This window comes from Rhea pennata, chromosome 1 (genome assembly GCF_028389875.1).
Source record: "Rhea pennata isolate bPtePen1 chromosome 1, bPtePen1.pri, whole genome shotgun sequence".
NCBI lineage: Eukaryota > Metazoa > Chordata > Aves > Rheiformes > Rheidae > Rhea > Rhea pennata.
Window position 1 is genome coordinate 131,039,752 of NC_084663.1, and position 15,368 is coordinate 131,055,119.

Below are 15,368 nucleotides of genomic sequence, written 5' to 3' on the forward strand. Positions count from 1 at the left end.
TGTCCCCAAACTAGGTAAGACTTAAGTTCATCTAAATTCCTATAACCTGAGTTATAGAAACAGGCTTTCAAAGCATGAAAGATGCAGTCTCTGAAGCAGACATATTTGGGAATGTGTACTGGTCAAGCACCAGGAGAATCATGAAGAATTGGCTCTGACTCTCTTAACAATCAGAAGCACTATAAAAAAATGAAGGTATTTAGTCTCAACGCCATGTGAGGTAGAAATACTTTACAAATGGAGAAACTGAGTACAAGAACACACAATTCTTGTGATAAGGCAACACAAAATAAAATGAAAAAAAGTTAGGAACAAACCCCAAACTGTTTCAAAGCAGTCATTCATCATTTTAACTAGCCTTTTCCGTATATTCTAAATTCAAGATCATAGCTAATATTGGCTCACTAGCTTCATAAAAGTTTAAAATAAGCAGTTTACTCCTGTATAAAAATGTCAGGTCACCCACACAGTCCCACAATGACAAACAACTACACCTTTCAAGTGAAACATGTTCTTTTTGTAAATTCATGCTAAAATAAGATCAAAACCAGTACTGCCAGTTCAGATCCAGTTTACTCATATTTCCTCTTTGTGGCTTTATCCAAAGCCCTTGTTAACACTGTAAGCGACAACTTTAAGTAGTCAGTCAACATTGCCATCCTAGTTACAAAGGGTAATTAATACAGCCACAATCCCCAAATCAGAACCACACACATTTAAAAAACCAAGATGTTGTGCAAAAAGGGTACTAGTCTTCAAAGAGTTTGTTTTTTGTTTGTTTTTAATTTTTGTGCTGGTTGAACAATTACCACAGTTTTCTTACTCAAAAAAATGTATGAATTAATGAAAAATAAGCAATATTTCATTTCAATATTGGATTTATGGTTTGTGTGTTACACCAGGGCTGGCTTGACTGATATTAAACAGATATGTCTCAAACACAACATAAATTAGACATGCCATGAGACATGTACAATTAATTTCTACTAAAATGAGAATAATTAAACCCACTTCTATGCCAAATCTTTTACATTTTTAATGGTGATATTGACTAGTATTTTAGTAAGAGGGTAAAATTCAATAAAATGTACAAGGACAGCCATACAACTCAAATACAATGTTTGCACAGCTTCCAATTCCACTGTGAAAATATTACCCCCCCCAAAGAGAAACAGGCACTTCATCTTTAAAAATGAAGCACTCATTTTCATTCTTCAGTCATCATCAACAGTTGGCTTGATTGTCACTCCTCTTCTGATTTGACCCCAACCAATTAAACTGCAAAATGAAAAACAGTGTATTTTACTTTTCACAACACTTACAAATATCCAAAGTAACTCAACATACTTCTGTTATGCTTATGCCTTCAGTTCTCACAACATTTAGAATTTTCTCCACTCCCTCCCTTCCTGAAGCATCCTGTGAGATCTAAGAGTGGCTACTGGAAACACAGAATAAAGGACAAGGGAAAGAACATGAGTGTGTTTGTAATCAGATAAGATAGTACTTATGAGTAGGGAACTAAACCTGAAAATTTTGTAACTTATATTGTAATAGCAAACTATAAACACACTCATAGTTTGATTTCTTTCCATGTTTATACAAGTGCTGCATTACTTTCAAAGAGAAATGAAAATACGAAACAGTGACAGTGAGATTATAAACTGAAATACAATTCAATGAATGTGTAATCTATACATGAAGTTAGCTCAACTCTCAAATAAGCTCTACTACTTATATTCAGCAATATCAAGATCCTCCTCTCCTTTTATAGACCACAAGCCTTAAAAAAAATTCAAAAGTTTAATTTAGTAAGCAATAAAGGTCACCTCTGGAGATCAGTATATCAATTAAAAACAAAACAACCCAAAAACTGTAGTAGCCCAGTATTTCCCACTTTTTGAGAATAACATCCATAGCTTATAACTTGTCACCTTGAATTCACTGTTCCTTGGAATCCCTACTGTAATCTTGTCTGTTTGGCCATTTGATGTTTGACCTCTGTGCTTCTATATATTTATTTTCTATTTATTCCTCCTGGTTTTTGCTTACTTTCTCACATTTTTTTTCTTATTTCAGTACTCCATTCCCTGAGATTACAAGTTCCGTTTCACAACATCAGCTGTGTACAATCTTTATTCCAACTGGACATTACCATCCTCTTCTTCCCAGTCTGCTCCCTTCCCTTAACTTTGTTTCTTAATGTTACCTTCTATAATCCAGACAAGCATGCTTTGGGGCAAAATTAGGTTAGAGCTTGAGAGGGAAATAAAGATGTAAGGTACCTTGCAACAAAACTCACACTAAAATCTGCATAGGCAGGCCTATGGTTTCAAGCACTGTTTCCAATACAAATAGTTTATCCTCTTCCATCTGGTTTCCCTGACTTAATTTGGGTCCTAATCTTTTCACTGCCTATTCAAGAGAACCTTTTTTTTTTTTTTTTTTTTTTGCTCCCAGGGAATAGCCTTTTCCTTAGTATGTCAGCTAGCTCTGAGATAGAGGTGTGAAATTCTCAGGTGCTTTCCTGTTGATCTGAAGAAGAAACACCCATCCATGGATAAGATACTTAAAACTTGGTTCTTTTTCATACATTAAGGACTGTGTTAGGCTGGAGAGATGGGCAGAGAGGAACCTCATGAAGTTCAACAAAGGGAAGTGCAAAGTCCTGCGCCTGGCGAGCAATAACCCCACGCACCAGCATAGGCTAGGGGCTGACTGGCTGCAGAACAGCACTGCAGAGAAGGACTCAGGGGTCCTGGTGGCAACAAGTTAACCATGAGCAAGAAATGTGTCCTCATGACAGAAGGCCAACCACATCCTGGGTTCCACTAGGCAGAGTGCTGCCAGCAGATCAAGGGAGGTGATCCTTCTCCTCTACTCAGCCCTGGTGAGACTGCACCTGGAGTGCTCAGTCCAGTGCTGGGCCTCCTAGTTACAAGACAAACATGGATTTACTGGATTGAGTCCAGGGAAGGGCCATGAAGAAGATTAAAGGGCTGGAGCATCTCTCATATGAGGAGAGGCTGAGAGAACCGGGATTGCTCAGCCTGGAGAGGTATCAGGGGATCTTAATGTTTATAAATATCTGACAGGAAGGTGTCAAGAGGATGGAGCCAGACTCTTCTCAGTGTTGCCTAGTGACAGGATAATAAGCAACGGCAACAAACTGAAACACAGCTAATTGCATTTGAACATAAGTAAACAATTCTTCATTGTGAGTGATGAACACTAGAACATGCTGGCCAGAGAGGTTGTGGTGTCTCCAACATTGGAGATAGTCAAAACCCAACTGGACTTGGTCCTAGGCAACCCACTCTAGCTGACCCTGCTTGAGCAGAGGGATTGGACCAGGCAATCTCCATAGATGCCTTCCAACCCCAACTATTCTGTGACTTCTGAGATGAATGGTTATATTCCCTTATGTTCTTGCTCACACACAAAGGGCTGTGTAGGACCAAGAAATCTAAACAACACTTGTTCTTGTGTTATACATGTAATCTTACAGAAGACAGAACCAGTACAGTGTATGTAGCCATCTAAACGATAAGTCTAAAATGAATCATCAAATCTGCTCACCATCCTCAGCTACCAGATGCTTGTGCACAGTCAGCCATTACTTTATGTCGCACTAAAAGTCACACAGAGCTCCACAGGCTGAATACCACCAACTTAGTGGTATGAGGAGGGGTTTCAGCTTAATGTCAAGTAACAAATTTTCAAACCTGTTAAGATTGCCTACTGTTATCTCAACTACAGCATGGCTCTTCTGGCAACAAAACTGTGAACATCAGGGGTTTCCTTATATAAATAAGGGAAAGATAGCTCTGTTATAATGCTTCTTTTAAAAGATGCTAGAAATAGCATGAAGCATTGCACAAAAAAAAAGCATCAACATATTAGGAGAATCTACAGGAATATTAAGAATAGACATACATTTACATACTCTAGAGCAAAATCAGATTCACACATTTCTTTGGGGGACATCATAATAATCAGGCCTTCTACCAATTTAACGCCAACTTACCGCCAGTGTTTCTCAACTCTTCGACTCAGGGCAATTTTTTCTCCCACTTCCGTGCATACAGGGTTAGTTAGCACAATTTTTCCCAAATCAGCCTTTACTGCACTGACTCTCCCTCCAGTAGATAAAGATCCTATGTTTACCATTAAAACTTCATTCTTTGATAATTTTTGCACCTGAAATAAGACATACAAAATTCTGAAACCTAAGCTTTAAAAATTGCTCACATTAAGTCAGTACTGTTTAGCAACAAGATGCCTTTAATGAAGAAAAATACCAGAGACAATATTATCTCTCGTTACCTAACTGCCACAAAAAAAGATATGATAGTAGAAGGATTCAAAGACTATAATTATCTTCATACAAATCATACAAAACAGTGCCAGTGGAGAAAGGTTATATTTTCATTCTTCTGAAAGCACAAATATGTAAATATGTTTTCCATTTAGTACTGCAGGTTCTTACTGTAGAGAAGTCCCAAGTAGATTGTGCCATTTTCTATAAAACATACAAAACTGCCCACACTATATTAGTAGCGAAAACATTGGCTCAGATATTGCTACAAACTGGAACATTATACCATTCTTTTACATAATCCTGATGTTCTCATCTCCCTTAAGCCTACATAAATCAAGACAATTTCTCAAAACAGAACATTTCACAGAGGACAAAAAGAAGGTGGAAACAGTTTACCACCAAATGAAGCAGCTTTTAGATTTTCATGTTAATAGTGAACACTATGATGCTTTAGTTTGACCTTCTGTGTAAAATGGACCATAAAATAAGAGACTGCTGTGCATGAAATTCATAGTTTCTTTCAAACTACAGCATTTCAAAAATATTTAGAGAGTTCTTAAGGGAGAGAATCTACAAAAAGCAAGTAAGGAGTCAATCAATATGCCTGTAAAACTAGCTATTGCACAAACAGGCTGACAGCAAAGAAAAACAGCTACGAATACATTTAGAATACCTAACTTTACGACATATAAATACCTTACAGTATTTTAAATTATACTGAAATTAATTCTTACTCCTCTGAAAAGTATTTTTCTACAATATTACATAAACAGATGCCAGTTACTTCAGTGACATAAGCATACGTTATCAGGGAGAGAAAATTACTATACAAACCAGAAAAACATACATGCTAACAAAACTTAACACAAAGAGTTAATAAACTACCAAAAAAGAAAAAAAAAAACATAGTTTTTCCAAAAAGGGGTACAGACCTTTGCAGCTTTCTTGTCTCCTTCAGTGCGCACACCTAATAATCGCCTTAGCAAGAAATAGGAAATTTCTAGCTCTGTAAATATTTCAGGCAGTGCTCCAACTGCACCAAGAACTTGCCCTACCATTCGGTCAGCTCGACATAAAGTTGGATCAATCTTAGTTCCGACACCTAAAATATAACAAGTCACAAAGAATATAACTGAAAGATAGTTGCCAGCTTTACTTATTAACATATTTGAAGGAGATCTAAAAACAATAAATTGAGAATATACTGAGAATTCCCTATTAGCTGGGCAGCACTTCCAGAATATCTTTTTGTAAGAGAATATTCTTACCTATAAGGCCTCCTGGAGCAGCATATTGGAGATCATTGTGTTCTGCAAAAAGTGATACAATTTTGGAAAAGATTGGCTTGCACATGAGTTTTCCTTCACTGTCCTTTGACACAATACCAGGCCGGACCTCAATTTCCTGACCCACCTAATTACAAAGGTAAAAAAGTAGTTAACTGGTTGTCTCACAGGAACATAAAGCTACCTTATCACAGATAAGACCTAGTTTTTCCAAGATCTACTATTTATAGTATTTATACTATGGGCTAATGTAGAATTTCTAGGGTTTTGTTGCACTGTTTATTGAAAATTGAAAAATACTGAAAAGCTCTAACTTATAGCCGATGAAACACAAATACTTTTCTTCCAAATAGCTGCCTTAATTAAAGGACCTTTATCAGTGATCATTCCAACATTGAAATTCTAACTTAATTTTTTTTGATGACATTTCATCCAGAAATGGTACAGCACTGAGGAAAAAAAAGAGGTAACTTGATTACCGTAACTGACCAGCACCAATAAACTACAAGACAAGAAAATATGAATTGTACAGGCATTCAAAGACGTAGTTTGCTTTCCAGTATAACAGATGTACCTATAAATATTTTGTTTTTTATTTTTTCAAAATAACTTATCAAGGAAAGTGGTCAGACAAAAAAAAAAAAATCATTTCCCTCAATTTCTGAAAGCAATGAAAAGTGGTATTGTTAGTAGCAAAAGTTAAGACTATTGAAACAAAAATTTATCAAAAAGAAAAAAAATACGGGAATAACAACCAGTGTTTCTTGCTCCTGTACTTTAAAACAGTAAAGTAACAAGTCGTAGATAGAAGGGATAGATGCCACCTAACTGTATTCTAGTTTAAAAAGAACAACAACAAAAAATTTCAGTGTTATAGATTCATTTTATACCAGGCACACAAAAACTCTCAGTACTATCACCGCAGTGTCTTCTGAGAGGAGGAAGACAATGTTACCTTTAAAACACCCTTTAGAATACTGCCACCAGCTACACCTCCCTTCAGGTCATCAACTTCACAGCCAGGCTTGTTGACATCAAAAGATCTAATTACTGAAAAGAATAAACAGTAATCAAGTTTATAGTTAAGATTAGATTTTTAAAGAATTAGTACCTTTCTTCAGAGGTTTAGACTACTTCCCTGTTCTTACGAAGTTAAAGAAATACTTATAAATATTATAAATACCATATTTCAGCATTCCATATGAATTTTGTAAATACTTCATTCAGAATTTTTAAGACTGGCTGATTATTTTAAATCAAATCTATTTCTGCTATTCAGAGGCTATTTTTGAAAAATCTGTTCATATGTGCAGTTTAAATAAAGTTAAATATCAATAGTTTAAGAAGAAAGCCACAATCAACTATATTAAAAAAAATCTTCAATCATAATTTCAATTTCCTTGCAATCTTGTTATAACATACTGAATTGGTATGTATTATGAAAACATGAGCTATAGGTCTCCTATGTTCTGTGTAAGTTTTTTTTTTTTTAATTTATTGTGGTGGAACTGATTTTTAAATACGGTGGACAAAAATCAAAATTTTGACAATCATGCCTAGGAGACATGACTTCTTATTACAGTAAATCTAAACAGGTTAGTCCACCTCTATGGTCTACTGAAATAATTTGATTTGCATATATAACTGTGTCAGGACTCTGTTAAAAAATGTTCCTTTAGTTGCTATGACTTTAAATTTGATGCAAGAAACATGTAAGTTTCTCATCTTTACTGCACTTTACTGCTGTTTTGCATTTATACACACAGAATAATAAGTACTCCAAATTAATTTAACTGTATCTATTAATTTAAGTCTGAACAATACAGGAAATAGGCAAGTTTTAAACTGAGGCTGCACTGAACACTCCTAACCTTGCCTCTTTTTACAGCATTCAACAACATGCTACTTGAGGCTTATATACACAAGGCAAAAGATGAACCAAAATAGTAAGACAAGCATTTACATACCAATAAGCCTTGGTTCGGATGTGAAGTCTCGCAAAGGGACTGGAATTTTCTTCACTATATACTCACAAACTACCTCAATGTTGTATTTCAGTTGTGCAGAGATTGGAATAATTGGAGCTCCTTCTGCAACTGTACCTAAAACAAAATTAAGCTCAGCAACAAGCCTCAGTATAGTATTTGCAGAAACATATCCAAATTTTAACATTGTTAAAAGCACTAGCAAAGTTTAAGGCACCATTTATACCCATTTCCAAAACAAGAAGTATTAGAACACTACTACCCCTTCACCATTTTAGCTCAAAAGCCATATAGACCTACTTTTTAAGGCAGTTTGTGCTACCCTCTGGGTGACTGCATACAAGTTACACAGCTGCTTTAATAAAGTTGTGAACAATAACACAACTTTCTCTTTCTCTTCTAAGAGAGAATTCACTTCTTTCTTGGTGATCAGGAACAGTACGAAATAAGTTCAGAGGATTTCTTGAGCTATTTAATTCCCAAGTCTCAAGGGAACAATGGATACATTAGGGATCTCTGAACAGGAAGAGTTGTAAACATGCATACACTAGATAAAATCAAAGTAGTAAAGCATATCATGAAAGGAAAGACTCTAGTTTGGATGTTTAACCCTATGCTGACCAACACTTTACACCTTCAGAAGGTGACAGAATTTGTAAACAGAAATATGCTTTTACTTAACCATTTAAGAATAAGAAAGGATCCTCACTGCTTACTTCAAGGCACATAACTGAGTCTTTACTTATAATTCCCAAGAGAAATCAGGTACCCAAATATTCGATGCATTAATTTCACAGTCACGTTTCATTCTGAAGAACCAGAATTCCTATCTCACTTTAATGATGACCTCCTCTAAGTTTTGCAATACAAATACATATTTTAGAGAAATCTTAATTTTATAGAAGGATGCATTGAATTATCAAGACTTGATTAAAAAAAAAAACCTAATAGTATTTAATTCTCGTAACTCCAGTTCTCACAAAAGAACTCCAAATTTATGTACCAAGCCACCCCCAACATAACTGTGATGAGCAGTTTCTGATGCAAGGCAACGAATCTAAACTATACAAGAACAGAACCACTGGATATTTTTGATGGTGATAACCCAGTCATATAGCTTTTTACCTGCTCCTGCTAAATCAGTTAATTAGGGGAAACAGTGGCAGCTCCTGCAAGAGATGGAACTCAAGGAAATAGAACAAAGTTGAGCAGAAATCTATGGCTGGAGTAGGATAACACTGCTTGAATGAGTAGGAAAACATCGCTTGAACTGGACTTACAGCAAGAGATGAAAGATAAACTTTTTGTGAGTAGATTAAAAAACACACTTATACCTACAAGGTTGTCATAAAATTGCTGCCTCGTTCTCCTCTACACTGCAACAAAAAATCACAGTGCAGTCTCTAGCAAAGAAACAAACAGGGCTACAAAGAATAAACCATGTTTCTGTGAAATCTACTAGATGATTAGCTATTGCTATTGGCTTTACATCAATAACATTACTGTATTTAAGCAGTCTTGAACAGGGAAGAAACACGATTTCAACAGTCATATTTTCTAGATTACCAGATTACACGCACTTGCGTAATCCAAGTAAGAGAAACTTTTCTGCATACATGTAGGAAAACACTATGTCCCAACACTGAAGAACTTCCACCACTGACTGAATTTCTGCTGTTGAAAACTTACCTTGTACAAATGCAAGAATCTGTTCATACTGTTCTTTAGCCTGGCTCTCCTTTACCAAATCAATCTTATTTTGTAGAATCAAAATGTGCTTCAGTTTCATGATTTCTATAGCAGCTAGATGTTCTGAGGTCTGGGGCTGAGGGCATGACTCATTACCAGCTGGAAGAAGAAAAGTGACTGCAATACAGAAACTACAAAGATGCACAAATCCCCTAGTGAGAACCCCTACATCTTCCACCATGTCTTTACAAAAATACTACAATCATCTCTCATTAACCTATATACAAAACACCCAAACGTTAGCAATCCTCTACTTCCTTCCAAAGACTGTTAGCTTTAGTATACACACAACACATGACAGTAGAGATGGTACTAGAGTCCCCATTCTACTTTCTCCAAAAGGAAACATGCATTTAAAATTTCCAAAGGTATTGGACAGCAAAATCGTGTCTACTTGAACTGTTCCATCCTTTAGATCTCTAGACAGCTGAGAACTGCCCATAACATAACTGATCTTTCAAAAAAAAAAAATCTTAAAATTCTTAAATGTTTTCTTATCACTGAAGCAATAAAAATGCTAAGACCCCTAAACTACGTAACAGACAATAAATACATGAGGCAGTGAAGAGGACTGTTATCAGCATTGTTTGGATTCCAGGTAGCTGAGAAGCCTTTGGCCTGATGTATAATTATTATGTTTGATCCATTACACATCCTAGCTGCTCTGCTCTAAAGAGGCAGGAAGAACAACAGCTTATCAGCTACCTAAGACTATTTAAACTACTGTAACTGAAGATCTTCAGGTAACAACCGTATCTGAAGATGTTGTTCTCCTTTGTTGGCACGCCCTGTCCAGATAACACAATCACTCTTTATCACTGCAGACCACTACACTATTCTACAAATGCACGAAAACAAATTTTACTCACTCACCACTGTTTGAAAATCAGAACAAGAATTTTCTAAATCAGTATATATCTCATGTACCTTGCTCTATCCATATTCACCTGGTTTTACCATTTGTACAGATGGTTTTTGACTCTCCTGCATGGCTAAGGATACATATTTAAAGCTTCAGTGAAATGCAAACTGTACCTGTACACAAATGTATTTCCATGAAATAATATAAATTTTATTATACTATACCACCAGATTTCACCTTAACCTAACAATCTATCAACTGGGCCAAATACCAGACTAACGAGTGTTTTAGTTGAATTAAAAAAAGGGGGGGGGGGTACAGTACTTTTTTGCACCCTTAAGCTTTGAGCACCACTCGAGCTTTTTTAAACACAACTCTGTAACACACTTTTTAACCAATTATTCCACACTGTTCCCTAAATTTAAAAATCTATATAAAGTACTTTCATGATATTAAAAAAAAAACAAAAGCTCTGTTTCTGTGTACCAGTTATTACCTATCAACAGCAGAGCTGCGTCCATTACTGCTGCACCATTCAACATAGTAGCCATCAAAATATCATGGCCAGGACAATCCACAAAAGAGACATGCCTGTAGGTACAAGGAAGGTCAGAAGAAATCCAAAAGCCAGTTATCAGCAATTTCTGTGACTGGTTTACATGAATGCTAAGCAGACACAAAAAGATTAAAAACCCCCTTAAAGAAAAAACACATAACAAAATCAAAAGAAATGAACATTTCAACAGAGATGCTGAGAAGTGATAATTGAAAGTATTTTTATGAAAACAAAGACTACTGAATCAGCTACTGAATATTTTTTCTGAGTTTTAAAACTTGATACTGTATCTTCATACTAGATACTGCTTCAATATTTTACAGATTTACAAAAAATTAGACTATACTTAAATGCACCAAATGAAACACACACACGCACAAATACACACACACAGGATATAGAGTATTTTACTTTTTCTTATATGTTTTAAAAGATGTCTCCCATTGTCCAGTTTTAGAAAATATGTCTTTAATTACATAGTTACAACTGCACTTTACTTCTAAGATTTATCAATTCTGATAACATTACAGCTGTTAGTTCCAATTTTACAATTCCACTGTGCAGCCCATAATAATTCAGGCACTACATTCTTGTACTATATCCACCAAGAATCTTTGTTTCTTGGTAACATGCCACCAAAAAGCAAGGAACTGATTTGCTGCTAGCTGACAAGTTTAAAAATCTACAATAAGCAAATAAACGGTAAGTAAAAAGAATCCAAAGCTTTCAAGCGATAGTTTAACAGCGTCTGCATAACTATGTTACTCCACCAAAAGCTTTTGTTAGAACAAATGTCCTACTGGGAATCTGAGGAAAGGAAGGAAATGTGTGATTACAGCAGTAACAGCGTTTTACACGTAAGCATGAAATAGGAATCTTGTACAACTGCCTTTGTGACTATTCTCATACGAACAATCAGTCACTGCAAAGACCAACACAACTGCTCTCGTTACTATGCTTGCAGCTTACAGCTACGCTTTATTAGAAATGAAGTAAATAAAGGCTGCCTGACCCCTAATTACAGGCCTGATCTCATTTTAAGCATCAAGCTCTCACAGATCCATTTTAAGAACTCTGAATACTTTTCTGCCTTCAGAAGAAAAAATTTAAGAAAGATTACACTCCAAAAAGAAATTTCAAAAATGGATTTGTAGGGTCCACATTAGTTCTTACTTTCGTGGCTTTAAAATGTACTTATGTTAAGAGTAGAAAAATTTACTTCACAGTGTTAAAAACGACCAAGGACAGAAAGTTGTGCTCTTCTCTGGATTGCACACCATCAGTAAATAAAAAAAAATTATAACAAAAATGCATGATGATACCTCAGGTCAGGGGTACCCAACCTACAACCTGTAAGAGCATGTGGTCTACCAGGACTAGTCGTTCAGGTTGCTGCTCAATCTTGTCTATTTTCAGTTACAAAAAGGAAAGCGCAAACAAACAAAACACAGTTTATATCCTTTGTTTTACAGCAGTTACCTGACTAGTTTAAAATTCCCTTTGGTGCCAGGAATGTCTGTAGGGAACTCATCTGGGGTGCTACTTCCACAAGATCGGTAACACTCTGGTCGGGAACAGCTTGGATCATCCAGCTTGTAAATCTGTAAATATTTTTTAAGAATTAGAGGAACTGCATCAAAAGGCAGTTACAAGCTTATATCCAATCTCAAATACATGAGTCAAATTAAACACATTTGCCAGATTCATTTTAACGACTCACCTTTGCATTAGCATAACCTAGCTTGATTGTGATATTTCTTTCCAGTTCATTTTTAAATCTGACAGTATGAACTCCAGATATAGCTTTGACTACTGTCGACTTTCCATGGGCTACATGGCCAATTGTACCTATGTTTTAAAAGCAAATGTTTGTCAATAAACAGTTATTTAATTTCTTTACAGTTCCATTACAATCAATGTATTATTACCCCAACCCTCTGGAACCAGTAGGTCCAAAGCTCCCATCAGAAGCACATAAGGATTTCTTAACCATTTTCATTTTAATACATGAAATCCTAAGATGAACTCTGAATAGACAGATCTTTGCATTTTTTGAAACTCATTCACTGTCTAATTTTAAAACATAATAAATTTTGATTTATCAACTACTCCCCATCCTTCCTTCGATACAATATTCGTACAAAAAAACAAAGCAATTATCAAGTTAAAAGGGTTTGACAAGTCTCTTTCTGTTTCTTGATAACATTTAAATACACTATGTCCAGGAACTTACACTTATATCTGTGTTACTGTCTGCTTCAATAATAACTTTTTAAAAATTCTGTCACATAGGTGCCATATGTTAATGCATGAGCACCAGAGTCACATTAATATTCCCCTCCTTTTCAGAAATTTATTTTTTTTACCTATATTAATTGTGGCTTGTCTGCTGATTACTTCTGGTGAGAGAGGCGTCAGCTTGGTAACATCCTGGAGAAAGAAGACTTTACAACTTATTCATCTTGTATCTAAATGCTTTAAGAGTAGTATGCATGTCTTCCTAAAAATTATTTATTAGTTCTACTAAGCAAAATTCAACCAAGCTAATTAAAATAATTCTAGATATGCATTCTATTGTCCTACAGATGTGAAATAGGACACTAAGGAACAAAACCCTACAATCAATACAGGTTACAAGGGATTAAAGGAATATGGAGGTAAAATAACAAAACAAACAAAAAAACAAAAATAATTCCCCCCAAACTTGTTACACATAACAGACAAATTAATTTTCCATGGGCTAAATGACCAATTACATCTGTATTTTTAAAGTAAATGTTTATCACAGAAGTAATGTTCCATCATAAACAACATGTAATTACAATTTATTGGTAGTACCTGATAAATCAGAACACTTATAGATACATTCAACAATGAAAAAAACACTCCAACAACTCTAAAGCAGCTTTTTTTGCGGGGGGGGGGCGCGTTATATGTCCAAATATTAGGCAAACATTGAAACCACTAAAATGTTCTTCTGTGCTATTTTTGAGACTGCTCACAGTTAATTTCAGGACCTGAAGGCTGATCCTGCACTGAGTCCATATGGGTGGGCTGATCAGTTCAAGCAAAGATTCACAATGCCAGAAGAGTTCTCAGTGCAGGACAGCATACAAACACTTCGCAAAGATGCATATAATATACATGCACACACATTAACTGGCATAGACAATATATGATTCTACACTGCCATACACACAGGTTCTGTGCACAGTGATGAAATACAATTTTATGCAGTTAAGGCTAAGTTAAGGTATATAATGAGTAAGCTCATTTTACTCATTATATTTTCATGAATTTTATTCGTTATGCTTTAGTTTATGCATTATATTTTCATTAATTACATGAGCTAAATGATCTGGTTCAATCGAAAACAAGTTTTGTCCATTTAACGGAGGTGCTACAGTATATACTTCTTGTACACCTAACTTAACATGACTGTATCTACTGAAATCAAGAAGTGGGACATGACCTGCAGATGGCACTGTACAGTAGGATGACATGCATGTATACATGATGCAAAATCTGTCATCAACAGAACTGTTCCTGGTTCAAATAATTATGCATGTATGCATTTTTATCCTCAAGAGTGGTGTAAAGTTAAGTTCAGCTTTAAGTCCCAGTCAAATGCAAGCAGTCAATGGCCAAACGAAATAAATACAAGATAGGGCTTAAATGTAATTCCTACTGACCTTTCAATTCAGCATATCTGTTCTTTTTCCAGTTGGCAAATACCAAGGCCAACTAGAAAAGGAAGTAAGTAAAGGAGCGTTTTGAAACGATTAACATGCTTCACTACTAAACACTAATATGCTTAAATATAATATGAAGGAAACTCCTGTACTCAGGAACCCAAGACTATCAAACATTAACACTGTAAAGATAAAAATAACTTCTAGTTTGCCGAAAACCAGGTAGACGGCAACTAGTGGGTCTTCTGATCGGCCCTACTTGCGTATATGAAGAGAAGTGAGACAGCTCCGGTTAGGCATTTTATAGCAGAGCCTACCAGGGCGAGAGACCACGACGACGGATCATCCTAGCGGGCTTTGCAGAGCACACAAAGAGCAACGCAGACAGGGCGGGCCAGCCCCCTACCCAGCCCCCTCGGAGAGCAGGCGGCCGAATTACAACGCTCCTCAGGGCAGCGCAGCGCCCTTCCCACCACCACCACCACCACCACCAGGCCGGGCCGCGCGGCACGTCGCCACCATGGCCGCACGACGGCCGGGCCTCCCCTGCCGAGGGAGGCGGCACGGCAGCCCGCCAAGCTCCGCTCCCCTCCCCTCTCACGGCTCCAGCAGCGAGGGGCTCCCCGGGCCCCGCGCCCCCACTGGCCGCGCCGTCAACACCGGCCGCGGCCCGGGACCCGGGGCAGGATGAGGGAGGCCTGGCTCTCTTCAGCCTCCTCGCGCCGCCGCCCCACGGCCCCTGGCACGCGCCGCCTCCCCCGGGCCCCGCCGCCGCCCCCGTGCGCCCCTCACCAAGGTGGCGAGGTCCTGCCGAGAGAGGTGCGGCTGCCCCAGCGTCACTCCCGCCTCATCCCCCGCCATCTTTGCCCGAAGAGGAAGCGGGCAGGCCGCCGCGGCCGCCTGACCCCCAGCGGCGC

At 37.1% G+C, this 15,368-nt stretch overlaps 1 protein-coding gene across 1 annotated transcript; it reads right to left on the minus strand.

Annotated features, from left to right (window-relative positions):
• Nucleotides 1-554: 554 nt before the first annotated feature.
• Nucleotides 555-15,350, minus strand: EIF2S3 (eukaryotic translation initiation factor 2 subunit gamma). The gene is made up of 12 exons (XM_062600179.1): nucleotides 15,244-15,350; nucleotides 13,126-13,189; nucleotides 12,480-12,607; nucleotides 12,239-12,360; nucleotides 10,700-10,794; nucleotides 9,282-9,440; nucleotides 7,575-7,709; nucleotides 6,563-6,657; nucleotides 5,590-5,734; nucleotides 5,254-5,423; nucleotides 4,028-4,200; nucleotides 555-1,278 (listed from the first exon to the last, which is right to left on the minus strand). The coding sequence occupies exons 1-12, from the start codon at nucleotides 15,310-15,312 to the stop codon at nucleotides 1,215-1,217; spliced, it is 1,419 nt and encodes a 472-aa protein (XP_062456163.1). The 5' UTR covers nucleotides 15,313-15,350; the 3' UTR covers nucleotides 555-1,214.
• Nucleotides 15,351-15,368: the final 18 nt, after the last annotated feature.